Here is a 21,553-nt window from a genome sequence, read left to right on the forward strand (position 1 = left end):
AAATTGAGCCAGCTGTTACTTTATTCAGCAGATCAATTGAAATGATGGCGGCTGTCTGCGCTCTAAATGTTCGTTCTGTGTGGGGCGTCTTTCGAGCTTCTTTGGTCCCAAATGTAAGACGTTGCTTATATTTCAGTACTTATGAACGTATATTTGATTTTTTTTTTTTTTTAAATTCTATGGGCGATTTCTTCTTCAAGTTATTTTTTGGAGGGGCTCTAGTTTCAACATCACATGTATGCTCAAAGTTATAAGTTGCCAACAGATAGCTTCGTGATCGCAGTCTAACACAAATTTAGGCTTCTCCTTAAATACATCCTTTTTATCTCTTGTAAAAAAAATTCCACAGAACGGTTTGACGACGTCTTCAGCGAGAAAGTATACAAATGGAATTGTATCAGGTGAGATTTAGTGTCCTACAACGATCTCTACCCTATGGGAACCCCCCCCTGGAGAATTTGAGGTGTAGTTAAACTTCATCTTTAGTGCACCTTCCTAGAGCTGGTATGGATCCCTAGGGGGAGTGGCTGAGGCCTCAACCCTCTCTTCCCTACCTTTATCTAACCCTCCATTCTAACTTTTTATAACTTGAAAGTTGCACCCCTTTTGAGAAATTACTAAATTATTACTATAGGAATTGGTAATCCTTTCACTGAACTGCTGCTGAATGTTGAAGTTCAAGTTGAAGTTCATTTATTTGTTTAAGCAGGTTGATTAGTTGGCAGCTGTAATAGCTGATGTGGACCTGCTGTCCTAACCCACCCATCCCACCCCAGGGGAGGACATCCATCACACAGTAATCTCGTGTGTGGGAAATTAACGTCTCCTGCCCCAACCTTGCAGGAGACGGGACCTCCATAATGTGCTCAATAATGTGCTAACCCACCCATCCCACCCCAGAGGAGGACATCCATCACACAGTAATCTCGTGTGTGGGAAATTAACATCTCCTGCCCCAACCCTGCAGGAGACGGGACCTCCATAATGTGCCCAATAATGTGCTCTTACTCAATGATGGAAACCAGGTTTCTCAATAAAATCAATAATGTTGTCTGCAGCTTTAACTCTTTTACCCTTGGATGATCAGCATCTAATTTCTCGCAACAGTGACAGCCCTGAATCAAACACCAAGGTCATGAGAGTAAAGGAAATTATCAAGAGGTCAAGAAGCTCTTGATTGTTTAATAAATTCTCCTTGTTAGTACTAGAGGAAATGTGTAGGGAACAGTATGGAGAACTTGTGAACTGATATCAGGGTGTGAAGAGTAAAGAGATAGACCTCAACTTGATCTTGCTTAAATAGAAGCACATACTAAACTTACCTTAGTTAGTTATTCCTTGGCCTTGTTGAGTTACATAATGACAAATGTTAAAGAAAATTATGGTAACATCTTTCACAGGCATCATTCCATCTGCCATGAAAGCCTTACAGCAACATGTTATTAATAAAGTTCAACATCCAAGATACTCTGTGCAACAGAAGCAGTTATTCCATGGTCATGGTTTTCTTACTACTCCTGCTTTATGGCAGCAACCAAGTCTAGCAAGGCAGACAACATTCATATGCTCAACCATGAAAAATAAGCCTTACCTCAACCTTGTGTTGAACAACACAAGACTTTTCGCTACAGTTAACCAATACCGTTGGAAAAAAGTAAGAACCAAGGCTGATATGCCAAAGAAACATATTCCAAAATCGAAACGAATCCTCCTGGGTCCTCAGAGGAAAGGTGTGTGTATCAAAGTCTTCTCAAGAAATCCTAAGAAGCCAAACTCTGGCAACCGAAAGTGTGCTCTGTTAAAATTAAGTAATGGAAAAGTAATCACTGCCTACATACCAGGTGAGCGAGCAGTGTTACAAGAACATGCCGTGGTGTTGTTTGAAGGTGGCAGAGTCCAGGACTGTCCCGGAATCAAATATAAAATTATAAGAGGGAAATATGACATGAACTAATGAAAAAACACTCCTATTTATTAACCCTTTAACTCTTAAGATCCGATTGCTAATTCTCCCCTCTAGCTGCTATGCATTTCCTTGCATGTAAACGAGTTAAAAGAATTTGGTGCTAGATCAAGATAACAATTTCTACCTGATAAATTTGAGGATTCTCATTACCTGTTTGCTAGGTTATGTGTGGATTTTGTGAGGAGAAGTTACATGTTAATCACTTGTGAGAATTTAAGAGTTATCATAAGGTAAACTAGTCTCTGTGCCTTTGTTGCATCTATTGGGTTATGGTTGCACAACTGGAATCAATGCTAGTTATCTGCAGGGTTTTACATAATGTGGTGTATGTTACAATACCCACTCTTCAAAACTGTACAGAATGCTCATGTTCTGCAATCTGAGGGTACTGAAGTTTTAATAAATGTTGATTTGTACACATCTTATAATAAAGCTTTGCAAATTCTACACTAAGTGATCTAAAATGTACAGAATGCACATGTTCTACAATCATGAGGGAACTGAATTTGTATTGAATGTTGATTGGTACACACTTTGTAATAAAGTTTTGAAAATTCTACACAAAGTTGATTGATGATTGATGAACTTTATTCATGTGGCAATGTATTTAGCTGACGTTAATTGGGGACACAACGTAGATGAATAACCCAATTAATGATAAGAAATAAGCTATAGATTATATAACCAGAGGTACAAATTGCGCAAGTGGAGCAACGTAGATGAATAACCTAATTAATGATAAGAAATAAGCTATAGATCATATAACTTAAGAGGTACAAATTACGCATGTGGAGCAATTGTTACCATTTATCCGTTCGGTAATATCCTTACGTCTAATATGGAACTTAAACCTAGAAAGGCTACTAATTTCGGTGATGTTTTTTTTTTTTCAGTTTGTTCCATAGAAATGGTCCAGATATCTAACAGAGTGTTTACCATACAATACAGAATTAAACCTAGGAATATAAAAAAATTATCGTTTGTTGGAGCTTTAATTATGGATCCTCAACCCCCCCCCCCCCCCACAGGGTCTAAGAACGACTATAGCGGCCCTGAATCACACATTGAGGTCGCAAGGGAAAATAAATTTGTCACCAAGCTAAGAAGCTTTAATGGTTAAACAAATTTTCCCTGCAGCACCTTGGGAATGTGTGTGGAGGCAGAATAGAGGATGCAGGGAAAATTTGTTTAACCATTAAAGCTTCTTAGCTTGGTGACAAATTTATTTTCCCTTGCGACCTCAATGTGTGATTCAGGGCCGTTATAGTCGTTCTTAGACCCTGGGGGGGGGGGGGGGATCCATAATTAAAGCTCCAACAAACCATAATAATTTTTTTATGTTTTTTCATGTTAAGGTTTATCAGTTAAGCAAGGCTTTTTCTGGATGAAACCTGCCCCAAGGCGAGTCGCGATCTATTTTTAGCGGCATATAATTTCAGCTCTATAGTATAAATTCGCATTTTTATTTACGTGAGGTGAAGAGGATTAAAAAAAACTCACACTCAAACAATGTTAATAATACCCACGCCTAGAATAAGGCGTCCAGAAAAAACAGTCAGCAATATTTTTTAGCTTACTTTGTTTACGTGTTTTAAAAGTCGTTCGAATGAGTCATTAGTAGGAAGTCGGATAACAAATATACACTTTTGGGACTGTCGTAAGTAAAGATGTCGCAATCATGGTCTAGACTGTGGGAAAATTACTGAATTGTTCATTTTACCACTTTTTCAGAGAAAGTGGTGCGGCATGAAACGAGTTCCGGTTCGCTTCCGTCGGCTTTCCCTAGAAACTTTAAACATAAATGACGTGGGGTCACATGAAGCATAGTTCATCGAATGAAAATTATTCTCTAGATATATAAGTTTTACTTGGAAAAAATTGTGATAGAAATTTTCGAGCAAACCAGAAGAAAAGCTTAGTTTCGATCCAGCTAAAAGAGAACCACAACTTCACGCTCTGGTAATCTTGACTTTAATGTTATCCTTGAATAACTTAAGATTTTGATCTAGTCAGTTTCATCAGCAGCTGTGCATTTCCTCACACGTGCTGTTGTGCAAGAGTTGGGGTGCGATCGACTTTGATAAAGGTTCCCTTCGCTGATTATTTTGCTCGAAACAAGAGTTTTAAGCTCTCTTGATTTTAGTTTACAGCTAACCACTTATTTTGAAAAATACTTTATGTGGTATATAAACGCAATTGTGTTAAAATATCCTAAAACTGCAACTTCCAACCGAACAGGTGATCAAACAGAAATGCATGCACATCGGCTCGTGTTAGTGAGAGTTTATTTCAATTATCATTGTCCTTCTAAACATTTTTAAAAGCTTCATTTCCATCAAAATACATTTGAATTTAATAGCCGGCCACCAATTCCCCTTAGCTAGATAAAAATTACGAGATCATATCAAGCGAAATACTTGTGTCAAAGTTTAGTAATGTGCGAATTTGGCCTTTGAACACAAAATTCAAGCGATTTGTTAGGCATATTCTTCTTCTGAGGAATTGGTTGTAGAGCAGTTCACATGATATTCTTTTAAATTATTTCTAGAACGAATTCATTCTGGCGTAGCACGTACGGAAACCAGAATAGGAAGGTACTTAAAGATATACGATCAGTTATAGACATTTCAAAATGTAAGGTATTCTACAATATTTTATTACACCAATAAAGATGTAGGCCACTTGATGAACAATCAAAAGTATTACCGGTCTATATCCTAGATACCGTTAACTTTTAATTGGAGTGATTTAAAATTTTAATTTACACTTTCCAATTTATAATTCAAAAATTAGCGTGTTGTAGTTTCTTTAAAGATATAATCATATGAATTTACAATATGGAGAAATGTCATGACGCATACACCTAAGCACTCCTTCCGTCGAATCTGCGAGTCTATGATTCGAATATTTCTGTCCTCAAGTTCCTCTCGACAGAAAAATGAGAACGCAATCAAAATTCCTGGATTTGTTCTAGGAATCTTAACTTCCGGTTTACAGATTTTCATTTGCATTATTAAATATCTTTTAACCTTCAGCTGTAAAATGACAATAAACAACGGCCTTATTTCCCAGCTCGTCATCCAAAGCAAAATACTCGTATTCTTCGTCATCAGTCGGAAGATCATCGTACGAACATTTTTCGTCATCAACAACCAGAACAAATTTCGCTTTCTTAGATATTGCCTTCCAGAATGTTTCATCGTTTTTACCGCGGTTGAACTCACGGAAAATTTCCTTGGCGCTGTACGATATTAACATCACATCGACTTTGTCCATGTCGTTGATAAATGTTTTATTTATTTCGACGCTTTCAAATTCAAACCCCAAACTTTGAACGTAGTGCATCCATCCCAGCTCCCTGTCGTAGCCGATGAACTGGGGTGACTTCTTCCCTCTCGAACTGAACGGGAAAGCTTCGCTTAGGAAGGTTTTAAACCCGCGAAGATCAGAGCCAGGTCCACAGCCGAGGCTCACTACAGTCTTTACGCTCTTGAAGAACCGCTGAGGGACATGGTCTTCTTCAATAGCCTTCTCAATAGCTTTTGTTGTCAAGCTAACTCGAGCGTTAAAAAGCTGCAGAGTGTAGTATGCCCTGAAATTCTGGCTTGCATAACACATAGGCCTCCAGTTCCCATTGTTCTTTATTCCTTGAGCGTACAACACTTTTCCTTCACCGGGATTCGTAAGTTGTAGTTCGGACAGCGCTTTGATGAGTTCTGATGCGCTTGGTAACTTTCCTTGGTCTTCTTGAGACCGGCCATGTTTAGCCTTCCTCTCCAGATAGGCTGCCATCATCATACTGGCATTCGACGGAATTTGAGCACTTGTATGCGAGTCTGAATAACTTCCGTCATTCACCTGTACAACGGTTCGAACCTTAGGGATCTGCCTCGAAAGTGCTAATGTCTTTCGGTTTTATACTTGCCCTGAGCACAAAAGCCCCGAACCAACGTTATAATCGACTTCCGCTTGCGCGCTTTAAATGTCAATATTTTGACCCACTACTGCTATGTTAGCTTACCCTACTCCCATATATGTAGCTGACAGCGTGATATTGCCCTGAAGGGCAATGCCACTATTTATTTTTAGAAGAAACTACGTCACACATCTTCTACGGAACACTGAACTCAAATGAGAATTTACAGGAAACATTGCAAGACATCTATTGATAAAAAAAAAAACAAAACAAATTTAAAAGGATTGTCTTAATACAAAGTTTACAATGTCCTGGCACACTTTACTTCATTTTCACTCCCTAAACGGTATTGTGTGAATTAGATTTGCATAAACCTATTTTTGTTTTCAGCTGTTTTCAAGGAAGCTCTCATTTTATCCCAAGAGAGGCGTTTAAAACAACAATTTTAGTATAATTACTTAGTAATTAGTAATACTAATTATCTGACAACAATTTAGAATTTAGAATGCTTGAGAAAAACATTGATGCAATAAACTAAGTTACAACCATTTGAAGCGTACCACGAACGCTAATTGAGCAGCGCTGTAATCATTTCTGCTCATTCGCTTTCTGAAATCCTTTGAATTGAGAATGACCCCATATCGAATCCTACTTAACTTGTTTGTTGTGACTTTCACTTGAAAGAGGAATTATGATCACAGTGGCAGCTGACGCTAGGATTATCCATTAAACTAAGAAAGTTTTTATTGTTTTCTTTTACAATAAGGATACCCATTACTTAGCACAGAGAAAATATAATTATGGTAGATTCGTTCTTAATTGCAATTTCACCATTTCAGTTGATACATTTTTGTTCCGAATTGATAAATTTTTATTCAAGCCCGTTGCTACGAGACGTAATAAAAAAAGTTTGATACCAGCATATCGTAAGAATTGGTCTTAAATTGACGATTGTTTTTTTAGGCGCGTCTATATGACGCTTTAACTTTGTGAGCAGTTTTGCAAAGCCTAAGGGCAGGAATAAATAACGCATATCCCTTGGTCGATGAACTAACTTCGCGGATACACAATTTGGGAAACTGAGACTGTTTTGCAAGATTTTATTGCTCCAAAACGTCAGTCCGCGAGGTGATTTATAGTTCTTATCTGTCCAACTTTGTCAGAATAACACAAGTTTTTGGTTGTGTCTAAGGAACGACCAATATTCGAGGTAAAATCCCGGATCTATTTCGGAGAATTAACAAAGCAACTAAGCTTAATTTGCATTTTTATTGACTTGTCTTCCTGTGATATTCAACGCGCTTCGCACGCCTACGGGTTTAGTGGGAATTTTTTTTTTTTTTTTTTAAGTTAGGCGTGATCCGGAAGGATAAAAAAAAAACAAACACTGAAAAACAAAAACTACATTATCGGCATTAAGGCAGTTTTACTAGTTGACCGAATGACTCATATGAAACTGAGAACAAATAGTAATTTGCATGAATCTGCACTTTGTTCAAAAGTACGATGATTCTTGTTCATCTTGTAAACTGCAATTACAGAAAACAGACAAAGACAGTAAAAAAATTTGACAAAATAGCCGTCAGATGTTTCAACGCATTAAAAGAAAGCAAGTGTAGATACATAAAGAAAACTTTGTGTCGGAAATAAGACCCACGTAGTAGCGTTACGTTAGCGCTGCACCTGCTGAAAAATGACCGTTAAATTCTAACCGACAACGGCCACTTTTTGTAGCAAATATGATGAGAGCAGATTAGGCATTTATTTCCGATCCAAGTGGAAATTTGCTATCTATAGAAACCGATAAACAAATAAACAAACAAACAAAAGAAGACAGAAAATTCGAGCAAAATGCGTCAGAACAGGTAGATTGAAATATTCAGCCATGTGTAAACAGTCTACGTTAGGAGCTGGATTTTGTCTGATCGATTTTAGCGCGCGCGCAGGAAAAAAGTAAACTCGTGAAACTTGAAATGATGTCTAGGTTGCACCAAAAGGCACAAAATGAAAGGAATACTTTTCTGATTTCTAATTTAAAATGTGTAATAGAGGCGGTAAAGATATCACAAAAAAGTAAAAGCTTCTTGTGAAGAGGTTTTAAAAGGCAGATCTAAACTCGCAGAACCCATTTTAGAGCTTCCTACGTCATCGTTTAGCTCATTAAATACGTGCTCTCTATGACGTAACCACATGGCCGAAAATTTCTCTCAAAAAGATAAAGCTTTGCCGTAAAATGTCTGAAAATCAGAATTTTGTAACGTAGATTTGCCATCCAAAAATGGCTGCGTATTTGAAGGCCATAAGTTTGTGTCTTCTGATAAGTTTGGCTGTTCAAGAAAATGTCGCAAAGCGTCGAATTGCACGCGATCTGGATGATATTGAACCACGCGACATTGTTGAAAAGTTTAGCCAACACGTGAAAAATCTTGCAAACAACGCGAATAATTATAAAGCGATTAAGGTAAGTAGGGTTTTGATTCGCATGTTTTTATAAAATAAAAAGATGCGTTTCAGTGTTTTTAGTCGGTAAGACATTAAAAGATAAGACAATTCTTTGAACTGAAAACCACAATTCTTTGAACTGAAAAACAGAAATGTGAGAAAACTGAGATCATGATATGAACAAGATGGTTCGACGAAAAACAAACAACAAACAACAAACAAACAAACAAACACTCGGGAGGAGTTTCTTAGATCGATATACAAGTTGTCAACCGCAGTTTATGAAAACCAGCCAATCACAGTTGCGTTCTGGGTATGCGTAGGTCCGAGTCCTCTTAAGAAGGGAGCACTCGGACTTTTTCCATATAACGCTCAGGTATAAGTGTTTAAGGTAATAGGTAAATGATGATGATGATGATGATGAAAATGAGGCTTGTTAGGCCTCTAGCAATAGAGATGCTAATATACCGAGGAAAAATGAATAGATCTTTACCTATTAAACTGTTTTCCATTTGTAGGAAGGTGTTCAGAGCTGGATTCAGGAGGCAGAAGACTTGGATAGTAAAACTCTTGTGACAAGTCTTGCTACCAAACTACAAAAACGTCTATTAACCAAAATAAAAGCTGTTGAGGGTATCGCTGAGGCAGCTACTAGAGCTCTTGAGGATAACAAACAGCCCAGAAAACGTAAGAAGTTAATGAGGATAATTCTTTATCTATCAAAAGGCCAAATCCAAAGTTACGCCCTATATGTTGTTCACTGAACCATTTATAATAATAATAATAATAATAATAATAATAATAATAAAAGCTGTTGAGGGTATCGCTGAGGCAGCTACTAGAGCTCTTGAGGATAACAAACAGCCTAGAAAGCGTAAGAAGTTAATGAGGATAATTTTTTATCTATCAAAAGGCCAGATCCAAAGTTACGCCCTCTATGTTGTTCACTGAACCATTTATAATAATAATAGTAATAATAATAATAATAATAATAATAATAACAATAAAAGCTGTTGAGGGTATCGCTGAGGCAGCTACTAGAGCTCTTGAGGATAACAAACAGCCCAGAAAGCGTAAGAAGTTAATGAGGATAATTCTTTATCTATCAAAAGGCCAGGCCCCGGTTGTTCAAAGGATGGATAACGCTATACACTGGATAAATCTCTATCCGGTGGAGAGCGCAGCACGTTTTGGTAACACTTATCCGCTGGATAGCGATTTATCCGCTGGATAGCGTTATCCGCCCTTTGAACAACCGGAGCCAGATCCAAAGTTACGCCCTATATGTTGTTCACTGAACCATTTATAATAATAATAATAATAATAATAATAATAATAATAACTTTTATTTATAAAGCGCTCATATCTTGAACTCATAGCGCTTTACAACACTGTGCGGGGGACTTTACCAGACTGCTAAGCAGTTTACACTCAAATAAAAGCGAATATAACAGATGCCTCCCCCCCCCCTCCCCCCAATTCCCAGTAAACAGGCTAGACCACATCACAGTAATCTCGTGAAGTGGGTTATTTATCTTCTTTTACTAATATTAGTACATTAGCTTTTAGTCTAAGTGTGTTAAAGTCTAACTTGTTAATTTAAGTTTCGCTGAAATTTTTTTAGCATACCACCGATGCTGTCAGCTGCCCGAAGAAATCGAGACAAAGTATGACCCATGGTATAAGGACAGTGTTACAGATACTGAGATGTGCATAATGAAGGCTCCATCTCACTTAAAGGAAAAAGTAGCTGATTTCTCGTCTGTGAAAACCGAATTCGATAGGAATAAATTAACTGTAAGTGTAAACAAGAACAACACCTGGAAAGGAAAAAAAAAGTAATATTATATTAGGAAGTTTTTTCCCAAAGATGTTTGTACAAAGTATTTTTTGACATGCGAAATCCTAATAGTCCGTTTTACAGTTGTGGGCTTGGTGACCAAGCCTTTGAACAGGAGTGAGGCTTAGGGTGACCTTGTTATGATAGAGATGTTGCTTCTTTTCAAATGCAAATTACTTTGTTATCATGCTAAGTGCATACAGGTCTCTATCACAACGGGGTCACCCTTAGCCTCACTCCTGTTCAAAGGCTTGGCCACCAAGCCCAAAACTGTAAAAGGGACTATTGAATGACTTGTGAAAAAAAAGTCCAAGGCTAAATAGACTAGATATTTCACCAATCCAAGTGTTTGTCTGATCACAGGCAAAATGGCAATATGTTGGATCTAAAGAAGGAGTGATATATAATTATCCTGCCACCCGTGTTTCGGGGTGTGGTAAGTATGACAACAGAATAAGACCCTGGTACGTCACCACAGCGACGCCATCCCCTAAAAACATCGTCATTATGGTGGATTCCAGTACATCAACCGGTTATCACGGCAACAAACTGGGTCAAGCTATCAAAACAGCTAAATTGGTACTTAGCACACTCAATCCTCAAGACAAGGTTTGAAAATTGGATTTTTCTGATATGAACGTCAAATTATGTTAATTAGGTATCAATAATGATAATAATAATAATAATAATAATAATAATAATAATAATTTTTATAGCGCAAATTCCATACAATGTTCAAATGCACTTCACAATATTCAGGTAGATGTATTCCTAAGCAAGGTTCTCAGTCAGTTAGGCAGTAGCACAGTCGACAGTCAACGTAGTCGGTTAGTCAGTCACCAGTCAATCGGGCAGTCAGTCGGTCAATAAGTATGTGAGTGAGTGGGTAGTTTATATCCTGTTAAGATGAGTAAACACCTATCCAAGGACCTAATCAATTGGTCGGACGGTTATTCTGGGTATAAGCTGGTCGGTGACCAGTCATGTATACTGTCGTAGACTTATTGCTCAAGCAGGCGATAGGAAAATCGCCAAATCAACGGTCAACTTACTGCGACATCTTCAGTCACTTTTTCTTCTATACAATTTTTCTTCCCAGGTATCGTTGATTCTCTTCAACTCATCAACCTTTTTGCCAGCTGACAGTGACGTTGATGAATGTTACAACACTACCATGGCATTTGCCAGCACATTTACCCTCAACTACCTAAAATCTTTCATTGACAGTGCTCAACCGCGAGGTAGGAAAACCACAGCCATTCCAAAAAATCGTTTTCTTTATAGCTATCGTTTTCATTATCGTTATCGGCGTTGTTATGATTCCCATTATCATCATCGCCGTCATTATCGTTATCGTTACTGTTACCGTTATAGTCATCGTTATCGCTACTGCCATCGTTATCGCTACTGCTATCGTTATCACTACTGCTATCGTTATCGCTACTGTTATCGTTATCGCTGCTGTTATCGTTATCGCTACTGTTATCGTTATCGCTACTGTTATCGTTATCGTTATCATGTTTTGAATTCATGAATTACTGATAAGTTTGCTTTGCGTGAAACAGGTGGTACACGATTTATCAGAGCCTTCCAGAGAGCATTTCAGATCGTAATAAACACCTTAAAATCTGCCTCCGAGGCAATTCAAACTAGACCCTCCATGCTTCTCCTGATCACGGACGGAACTCCCAGACAGAGGAGCACCGAAAAGCAAAGCTTGCAAGCGATCAAGAAACAATTTCAAGAGTTTAAACAGGAATTGTTGAAATATTCCAATAGCACTTTCAAGATGCTAACATTACTGATGTGTAAAGTCCATAAAGGGAATTCATTCTTGAAAGATCTGATGCAGGAAACGGTAAGAGGACAAAAGTACCTCATGGCACAGAAAAAAAATACAAAAACTAACGTGTCAGGGAAGCACGATAAGATCCTCGCCTTTAACCTCCGGCCTTGACCTCTTTTAAAAATCACAAGAGTGGCCAAAGGAGAATTTCTCCAATAAAATTTCGAGCGGAAGGGTATTGAGAAGAAAGCAACAAATAAATAATTGGAAGTTGTATGTGTACGTTTGAGACATGCATATGTGCACGTGAGTCCCAGTCGCCACTGACATCAGTTTGATTTTAGAAAAACAATAACAATAACAACAGCGATAACAATATCAACGACCTCAAAAAGTAGTTATCACTTCACAGGACGGCATACTGATGAGTGCTTATGGTACAAAAGATCCCTACTCCAAGCTGAGAGGTTACTTTGACTATCTGATGGAAGTCACACCGGCTCAGCAGAGTGTTGCAGTCTTCTCTCCGCCTTATGTGGACGCGTGGGGATTAGGTAAGAGCCTCATGTCAAAGAGGTCAGTACAAAAACTTTGGTACAATCGTTCACTAGCCTAGATCGATGAAATGAAGAACTGGCTGATAGCTTTGTCCGCCAGATAATCAGCTAGGGTGTGTCTAATCCAGATATATAGGGACTGACTGACCGGGACTGGTCACGATAAATTAAAATTTTTTTTTCGTTTTGTCACGAGCTTGGGCCTGCTCCGATGTCTTACCAGTGAGCTACACGAAGAACGAGGCTCCTATGTGACACGTGATTAAATGGAATATAATAAGCAAAAGTGTTCACTGTTGATTCATTTTTTGTCTCCAGGCTACATGATAACAGCTGCAAGTGCCTACTTCCATCACAAGAAACTGGCAGGTGTAGCTGGTGTAGATATCCCCATGACCGATCTTTTGGCTGATGTTCAATACTTTAACCAGGCCGGACCTAATAGTTATGCATTTCTGGTTGTTATCAAGAATGGTCACGTGATGAGCCATCCCAAACTGCCGACGCCAGAGTCGATATCTGAGGATCCAAATGCAGTGAACATTTTTGAGCTTGAACCGGGAAAGGAATTTAAGCAGTTATTCAAAAAAGTGAAGAGCACTGGCAAACTACAGTAGGTCGTAAATCATTCACAGTTTGACAACCTCCGTCCGTTGTTTCTGAATAAATAAAGTGGAACTCGCGCTTTTATAAAGGCTTTTGTTGATGATCTATTAGTCAGAGCCTTTTTGACTGAATGTTGTAAAACCAAAACCAAAGCCAATCAGAAGAGAGGAAAACTCCCTTCAGAGCCAATAAGAACTCCCCCATAAAATGCCGTGGTTTTCAAGTTGCATCTGATTGGTTCAGAGAGTGGTGCAAGTTTTCTGGACACAGAGCGACGTAAAACAAAAACCGAACCATACCGGATTACTTTCGACACTCAACTGATTGAATATTTCTCTAGTTGATACTCCATCTACTTGTCGGCTGATAGTCGATGCACATTTCAATCGATAATCGAATGATAGTCGGCCGGTAATTCACCGACAATCGATGACAGTTGGCCGATTTTGCGATGCACGGACTTGTTTTCGTGGATGCACAAGTCGTCAAAAACGCGGTATGTTTTTCGGACCTCAAGTGCAGCAACATCAATCTCAGTGAGACGGTAACCCGAAAACCACAACCATTTAAACAATTTGAGACGGAAAAATCTACTGTTACCCTTCGACGTTTTGAAAGTTAAAACAACGAAGACTTCTTCTTTTCCTTTTTTTTCGGAGGAAGGGGAGAGTGGGTGGTGAGTTGCTTAACAGTCAAAAAGACGGCTGCGAACGATGTTACGACTTGCGGATAAATATTTTAAGACTTCCTTACCTAGATCTCCAAACATATCTTTTTCCAATGTTGTTGTTGTTGTTTTCATTTTATTTCAGAGAGGCGAAATTCCTAGCTCGAAGGGTTTCCACTTCCAGGGGAGGAGTGTTGGGAGACGGTGTACAAACAGAACTAAAAGACTACTCGTATGCTTGCAAACCTATTGAAGTCGGAAGCGATAGAGGACAAGATTACATGGTTTGTGTTGCTCTTGAAGGAGGAGACACAGGAGAGAAATATGCGAGCAGACTCATCAGTGAGTAATTCCTTGGTTTATACTTTTTGGTGCTTAAAGAAATTGAGGAATTCTTATGACGATTTCTAGAATTTTTTCGATATTTTTCACGGCCCAGTATCGCGGAGTTGATTTCCATGGAATGTGAAAACAATGATTAAATTAAAGTCCCTATTCACCCCCAGAAGTTTCTGTATTTTTCCATTCTTTGCGTTATCAGGATTTATCTCCAAACATTTTTTTTTTGATTGATTATATTCCCCGAGATATGCCGCCTCAACGTTCGTCCTTTAACCACGCCCTTTTGATTTGGCCGGGCTAATACTGGTAACTAAAAGTCCCTCATGACGTCACAGCCGGAACGTCTTTCGATCGATGTGCCTACATTCACTTGAATATGCCTTAAGACGAATCTGGTGTATTTGAGCAACCAGCGACCACGCAACGAGTCGGCATTTTCACATCATTTTACAGCAATAGACAACTTTTTGTACAAGAAGTTAACGTTAGTTCATCCTGTGACGTCACTGAATGTTGGAGAGGTGGTAGGTCCGAGACTCGGCCCAGCAATTCTCTCCCGGCCAGGTCAAAACGATGCGGCCAAAAGAGTAACCTAGAGGCGGCATATCTCGGGAAATATTTAATCAATGGCAAATATTTTTTAGGAGACTAATCCTGACAACGCAAAGAATCGAAATATATATAAACCGCTGGGGGTGAGTAGGGACTTCAAGGCACACTTGAAGTGTCGTTATTCTCAGATAACAATTCTGAGTTTTAAATAAATTGTTAGATGTCTCTCTCAAATTCGGAAATTGGTGAGTTCCACAAATTTCCAATTGTTTCGTGTCGGGCACGCACTCCGGAAGAAGGGAGGGGGGGGGGGGGCGGGGTCAGAGATCGGTAAAGCCTCCCCCTCAAAATCAAATGTGCCAAATCCGCTGGCCTTCGGAAAAAAAAAGTTTCTTCTCTGCAAAGTGTTCTATAAAATATAACAAAGCAATACCTATTTCATTTAGCAAACTCAATGTCAGCAAACCCCATTGCTTATCATCGCATGGATGTTCGCGCGGAGACTGGGACTTGTTATCATACGGACACTCTTTCTTATCCAGGTAAGATAGAACAGATATATTTGTGCAGGGGGTGGGGGTGGGGTAAGATAGGACAGATGTCCTTGTGCAAGGGGGAGGGGAGAGTAGAGAAGAGGGAGGGAGGAGGGAGTTAGAGAAGTCTGTGTAAAAATTCGAGAGTTTGGCGGTTAATGGATAAAGCGCACAAAGATGTTGACGGTCTTAAGTGATATCAGCATTAGATAGAACGTGATAGACTTGAACGAGGAAGTTTTCAGCACGGACAATCAACGAATAGATGTTGCTTTCACTTGTACACTATAACAATAATTTCAATGCTGTATGTAAGGCATTAGCTTATGTCACATGAAATATTGGGTACGAATTAGGATAGCTGACGGTGGCGAGGAATATTGGGTACGAATTAGGATAGCTGACGGTGGCGAGGAATATTGGGTACGAACTAGGATAGCTGACGGTGGCGAGGAATACTGGGTACGAATTAGGATAGCTGACGGTGGCGAGGAATATTGGGTACGAATTAGGATAGCTGACGGTGGCGAGGAGTATTGGGTACGAATTAGGATAGCTGACGGTGGCGAGGAATATTGGGTACGAATTAGGATAGCTGACGGTGGCGAGGATCCACACATTGTAAATGAAAAAAATTTATAAATGCTTTACGCTAAATTTTCGAGGTAGGCAAACTTTTGCATGGTGCTTTCAGAGTTTTTTTTTCAAGGAGACAGTTTACGGAGAAAAAACAACTTGAACACAAGGGAACGCAATAAATGCCGTTAGTCTTGTGAAGACAAGATACCAAATATCTTACACACATAATAGGACAGCGGGAAGTGAAATATGGCTTCAGTTAGATCGACCATGGTATTTCTTTATCTCAGATCGCTCCGTGATTAAATTCACCGCCAAAGCCTTCAAGGAACCTGCAAATTATCTAGAGGCAGCAGACAACGCCACAGCTGTCCGAGACTATGTTCGGGAGCTACACTCATTCCTCTATTTACACAAGGCTGGTGATAAATTCGATGTCAATCCGATCATGACAGCCGTGTTGACCTCACTATTGGATGAAACTTGGTTATCTCGAAGAAATCAGGATATTAATTTGAGGAAATTTGTGCGTCGTTACATTGGAACCTACAATGGTGTCCTTCGGATGTTTCCTGGAGCACCTCTGCCGCCAAATTTTGACCATACCACTCGGTCATGGTAAGCTGGAGTTTGTTTGGGTATCAAGGGATTAAAGTTGATCTATCAATAGGGAACAGTCTTTATTTATCACCTAAAGGGAACAAAAGTTTTAAGTTGCAACACAACAAAATTTACTTGATTTCACTAGTGTCTAAAATTGACAACAAAATTAATTTTGACGTTGGTAATTATGTGAAATTTAACAATCATTCATGTACGCGACGCGTGACACTAGTGTCCATAATGGGACACACTGACGTGTCCAAAATAGGACACCTGTGTGCAGATTCGGACACATATGTCTATAGGTGGACCCTAGTGTAAAAAACCGGACTCTTGTGACAAAAATTCGGACACTAATATCCAAAATCGGAAGGAGAAGGAAAAAACGCTTTTACGTCCGTTCTCTTGCCAAACTGGTTTTTTACCCACGTGAATTTTTTAGGTTGAAAATACTAGATTGCACTTATTATATCTATTTTATTTTACTAGAGTTTCAGTAAATAAAACTGTTCTGAAGCGGAAACGGAAATTTCTTTAAAAAGGAGGCACGTTTATTCAAATGAAAAACGTTGAAACGGTAACACGGTTAACTCAGAAAAAACATCAACAACCTCGAAAATTGCGACTCAAAAACTGAAAACTAAACTGGCGCACGCCAAAACCTTACGCCTCATTTGCTGATTTCTTTCATCTATTTTTTTTGTTGTAACTTTTTCAGGTCATGTTTTCAATTGATCAAAGATTTAGGCTCCAATTGTGTTAAAAGAGTCTCTTATCCTATTCACGTTTTATATTTATTTTCTGTTTAATTTTGTTTAGGTTCATACGTGCTGTTGCAAATGGCCCTGACTCCATATCATTTGCAGCTCCATATCTAGATCCTCTGGGTGCTGGTTTCATTGTCTCAATCAGCCAGTCTATAAAAACTTCGTACGGCAAAAAAAACTTGTTTGGCGTTGTTGGAGGTGATCTAACCATCTCAAGCTTTGGTGCAAACTTCAAAAACAACGCCGGGAAAAAATGCCTGGATTCCAGCCGGAACCTGCGGTGCTTTCTTCTGGACACAAGCGGTTATGTGGTCTATCATCCAAACTTTGAACATGTTGGTAATAATCCAAACAAGGTTCTCAACAGACACATCACAATTATGGACGGCGATATCGCGCAAGACTTGATCAAGAATGGAATAATGGTTAGGAAGGAATGTCAGAACTTTATGCTCCTAAAGCTGCAACGCTTCTACGAGGTAAACAGTAACTTAGGGCAGCAGTGCTAAAGGTATAAAGGGATATAGGTTCTACAGAAACTGTGGTGGTGCGACGGTAAGGGGCATAAGAAGATGATTTGGTTTATGAACTGAGTTGATATTGAACAAAGGCCACCGTTAAGAGTTCCTAATGCTGACGTTTCCAATTTAGCCCTTGAGAAATATTTGAGGTCTACCGTTGAGAAGACCTTTCACCTTTAACCATTAAGATTGAGTAGAATATTTTACACTCTCTTTCAGATTAAGATAAAAAACGGCGTATACAAAGGCACACATTCAAATCAGCGTCGTTGCAGTTCCTACGCACTCATTAAAGTTCCCGAAACAAACGTTTTTGTGGTTGTCACCAAAAGTACTGCTTGCTTCACCAACCGGCCCACGTGCACCTGCGGCGAAATGTGCAGGCATCACGAAAGCATGGCGTGTGAGTGTCCGTGCAAAGCTCGCTTGGCATACAACATCTGTAACGCTAGCCTCACTCGCGAGAGGTAAGTGATTCGAAGTCACCTTTCACGTGTTTACCGCCGCCTGGCCAGCTCAGGCAGTAGAGTGCTGAACTGTTCTGCAGGAGGTCGAAGGTTCAAGTCCCAGACCGGACTAGCTCGAAGGGTCTTTAAAATAACTCAGGAGAAGAAGCCGCCTTCCTTACCACAATTGTAAATGATTAAAAGTTCGGATATAGACGGTGAATCGTAAATCCCGTCTTCTGTATCTTATATCTTCTCTTTATTATCCAACTACGCCTAGACGAGTACAAATAACGCCATAGACGAGTAAAAATATCACGCGATGTTTGTACTCGTCTATTGTACTACCGGTTAAACAGGTTTTCTCTCTCGCGCAAGAGAAGAATTGGATTGTAGTTACGAAAAAAAAAAAAAAATCGGACAATTTTAATCATATTTCCGACAACAAAGAGTCAGAATGGCTGACAAATATAGATCCAAGTTCATTAGATGAGTCGAACGAAGAAAAACAGCTTGACGACCAGAAAATTTCTTCATTTAATGAAGAAAATAGAAACAGCAACACAAAAACGCGCCAATTCCGTTCGGCTTCGCATACTTCTGTCACGCAATCCCAAATAACAGTTTGGCGTGTTGGATAATAAATAACTTATTAGACGTTTTGCTGTGTAGTATCGCTTAGTATTTTTACCCGTTATTTGTAGTTTTTGCTCGCCCTAAGGGCTCGTCAAAATACGGCCCAACTCGTAAAAATACTCAGCGATACTACACAACAAAACGTATAATAAGATATATGTATTGAACAGAAGGGGACGTCAAAGAGCACATGCACTCCTCGCAAAGAGTAGAAAACGTAGCTCCCGTTATTATGGTCTGGTCTTGATTCCGAAATTGGGGGCACTTGCAAAAATTCACTTCAAGATTGTAAACTGCTTAATGCGGTCAGGTCAAGCCCCTATATGAGGAGAGCCCCCGTACTTCTTCATGCAACACAAATAGGCTAGTGCAGAAAGATGAATCGCAGCTCATTTATGAAAATTAAGGTGTTAGTAATCGCTCTTGAGCTGAGGGCACATGGAGCTGGGGGACGTTACGAAACAACTGCAATTTTCACCGTAACGTTTTCAAAGGACCACACTAAACTAGCCATGGTGGTATGGACTCATCAATGCAAAGAACTGGCATCTAAAAATTACGGATGTCAGTATCCCAGCAGCTGTTTACCTACCCCTCCCCCCAATGGTAACTTGTTATCATTTGACTTTGTTGAGTTAGGGAAGGGATAGGTGCGCAGTTTTTCAGATAGTGAAATTACTCCAGAATTACTTAATTTGAGCAACCTTTAAACCTAGTTCCAGTGCGCCTTAGTTTGATTCAACAAAACACTCAATCTTTTATTGTTCTGCAGAAAATATTTTAAGTATTACGTGTTGGTATATATAAATATTTTATAAATCACTAGATTATATTCTATTGTTTAGCGACATCCCAGTGTGCACCCAGCCTTCACCTTCAGTAGCAAAGCGTGGGCCTCTCGAGCAAAATTCCGCTGACCTTGGACGATGCATCAGCGTGCACTGCGAGCTTTACGATGAAAAGGAGTGCAATGAGATATTCGGGTGTTTCTGGTGTAACAGGGAAGCTGACGGTTCGCTTCTCGAGGAACCCAAATGTATGAGCGACCGACAGTGTTATGATGGAGTGATGGGTCAAGAAAACCCTTTCTTGTTACCAGAGGTTCCAAGAAGAAAGACCAAAGAAGTTCGAAGGCTGAATAAGATGTTACTTATCATAGCGGGATCAGGCGCCGGAGGACTTCTTATTATTATTCTTATCGTTGTAGTGTGCTGCATGCGCAAGAAGAAATCCCAGTATGTACAGGAGCCAATGAGTTTTCAAGCAATAGATATGCTGATGGACCCTACGGCTGTGATGGATGCCAATCAAGGATTCAACCAAATGTCGCTGAACTATCCCGGCCAAAGCACAGCTGTGCAATCAACGATGGCGTTGAATTATCCCGGTCAAAGTACCGTCAAGCAGTCAAAAATGATGGCAAATTACCAAGGGAAAGGAGCAGGCAGGCAGTCAAAGATGGCTTTAAATTACCCAGGCCAAAGCACCAAGCAGGCCCCGATGCAGATGAACTACCCAGGGCAAAGTACAGTCATGGCGTCCAACATGCAAATGAGGCTGGGCGGTCAAGGGTTGGGTTATCCAACCCAAGCAATGTCTGGGGTGTGGTCAACAAAGTATGGTCAGTCACAAGTCATGTCATTTGCTCCACAGCAGAGTGCCATGCAGACACCCCAGGCTCCAGGAGGAGGGCAATCTGCTGCCAGAAGGCGCCGACCCAGACCAAACCGTCACGTGTCATTCTCGGAGGACGCTCGCGGCCGAAAGAATCAAGAACCCCTGCCCACTTCCGGGGGTGAACCGAAAGTTGACGAGAATGGTGATTTATAAACCCCGCCATTCATTCCTTAATTACACACGATTTGTCTTCTTTTGAACTTTCTGATAACGTACTGAATCTATTGGTTTTCTTTTTGTAGCATTTAAAGCTAAACCAACTTTTAACGGCTCTCAACCAATACATTTCTGAATTCTGTACTGAGTTTCTGTTTCAAAATGAATAAAAAATGAAGGCGGGCTAACAGGTGTGTCACTGTTTAATAATGTTAATAACTGTATGTGTTGATCTTCACACGAATTCAATATCCTCACGTAAGAGGAAAGCTTCTCAATGACAATATTTAGATCTGAATCAAGGCCTGGTACAGCAGCTAAAGACCGGTTTGCGAAGTACCATACGCCACGATGACATTCACTCAACAGACTTAAATAGAGGAGGACTTCATCTTGGTGAGACAGGTATTGCCAAAATGTATAAGAACTTCGCGAATAAATTAGATGAATGTAGTTGACCTACTCGCCGTCCGTTTAATTCAGAGCGTAATCGCGACCTTGGAAACCTAATCGTTTCTCACGAATTTCTTCCGTCTAAGCGAGGCTTTAAATTGGCCTTGCTAAATATCAATAGTCTTTCTGCACACATTGACGAACAAAGAATTTTGCTTTCCGACATACCTATCGATATCTTAGCCATAAATGAAACTAAATTGGATGACACAATAAGCGATAATGAAATTCATATTTCTGGCTACGGTAGGTCTAGAGGGGGTGTTTGTTTTTCTATTCGTTCCGAATTCAATTATTCTGTTCGCTCTGATCTAATATGTGAACACATAGAAAGTCTGACTGTCGAAATCAAGAGGCCCAGATCAAAGGCCTTTTGCCGTTATGACCTGGTATAGACCCCCTGATTCTTCAATTGACCTTTTCATTTTAGACCATTTGAAGATCTTATTGGAAAACTAGACTCAGAAAATATCGAATATTACGTCTTAGGAGATCTGGATTGTAATAT

The 21,553-nt window shown here is 39.6% G+C and overlaps 3 protein-coding genes across 3 annotated transcripts; 2 read left to right on the forward strand and 1 right to left on the reverse strand.

Moving 5' to 3' along the window:
• Positions 1–6: 6 nt before the first annotated feature.
• Positions 7–2,096, forward strand: LOC111341412 (uncharacterized). The gene is made up of 3 exons (XM_022948377.2): positions 7–113; positions 350–401; positions 1,401–2,096. The coding sequence occupies exons 1-3, from the start codon at positions 42–44 to the stop codon at positions 1,952–1,954; spliced, it is 678 nt and encodes a 225-aa protein (XP_022804112.1). The 5' UTR covers positions 7–41; the 3' UTR covers positions 1,955–2,096.
• Positions 2,097–4,234: 2,138 nt separating this feature from the next.
• Positions 4,235–5,963, reverse strand: LOC111341419 (uncharacterized). The gene has a single exon (XM_022948386.2). It carries the CDS (start codon positions 5,762–5,764, stop codon positions 4,991–4,993), a length of 774 nt encoding a protein of 257 aa, XP_022804121.1. The 5' UTR covers positions 5,765–5,963; the 3' UTR covers positions 4,235–4,990.
• A 2,099-nt stretch (positions 5,964–8,062) lies between these two features.
• Positions 8,063–20,780, forward strand: LOC111341394 (VWFA and cache domain-containing protein 1). The gene is made up of 14 exons (XM_022948361.2): positions 8,063–8,343; positions 8,843–9,011; positions 9,949–10,121; positions 10,528–10,773; positions 11,264–11,405; positions 11,730–12,022; positions 12,363–12,504; positions 12,826–13,120; positions 13,926–14,122; positions 15,121–15,216; positions 16,077–16,404; positions 17,209–17,635; positions 17,897–18,144; positions 19,605–20,780. Exons 1-14 carry the CDS (start codon positions 8,161–8,163, stop codon positions 20,587–20,589), a joined length of 3,924 nt encoding a protein of 1,307 aa, XP_022804096.2. The 5' UTR covers positions 8,063–8,160; the 3' UTR covers positions 20,590–20,780.
• Positions 20,781–21,553: the final 773 nt, after the last annotated feature.

Source organism: Stylophora pistillata, chromosome 5 (genome assembly GCF_964205215.1).
Source record: "Stylophora pistillata chromosome 5, jaStyPist1.2, whole genome shotgun sequence".
In the NCBI taxonomy this organism is placed as follows: Eukaryota; Metazoa; Cnidaria; class Anthozoa; order Scleractinia; family Pocilloporidae; genus Stylophora; species Stylophora pistillata.

Bases quoted from the DNA above. Each gene is read 5' to 3' on its own strand.
- LOC111341412 (XM_022948377.2), top strand. From the start codon at position 42: ATGATGGCGGCTGTCTGCGCTCTAAATGTTCGTTCTGTGTGGGGCGTC. The intron at 114-349 runs GTAAGACGTTGC...AAAATTCCACAG, and splicing joins GAGCTTCTTTGGTCCCAAAT to AACGGTTTGACGACGTCTTC. The intron at 402-1,400 runs GTGAGATTTAGT...CATCTTTCACAG, and splicing joins TACAAATGGAATTGTATCAG to GCATCATTCCATCTGCCATG.
- LOC111341419 (XM_022948386.2), bottom strand. From the start codon at position 5,764: ATGATGATGGCAGCCTATCTGGAGAGGAAGGCTAAACATGGCCGGTCT.
- LOC111341394 (XM_022948361.2), top strand. From the start codon at position 8,161: ATGGCTGCGTATTTGAAGGCCATAAGTTTGTGTCTTCTGATAAGTTTG. The intron at 11,406-11,729 runs GTAGGAAAACCA...TGCGTGAAACAG, and splicing joins TGACAGTGCTCAACCGCGAG to GTGGTACACGATTTATCAGA. The intron at 14,123-15,120 runs GTGAGTAATTCC...TATTTCATTTAG, and splicing joins ATATGCGAGCAGACTCATCA to CAAACTCAATGTCAGCAAAC.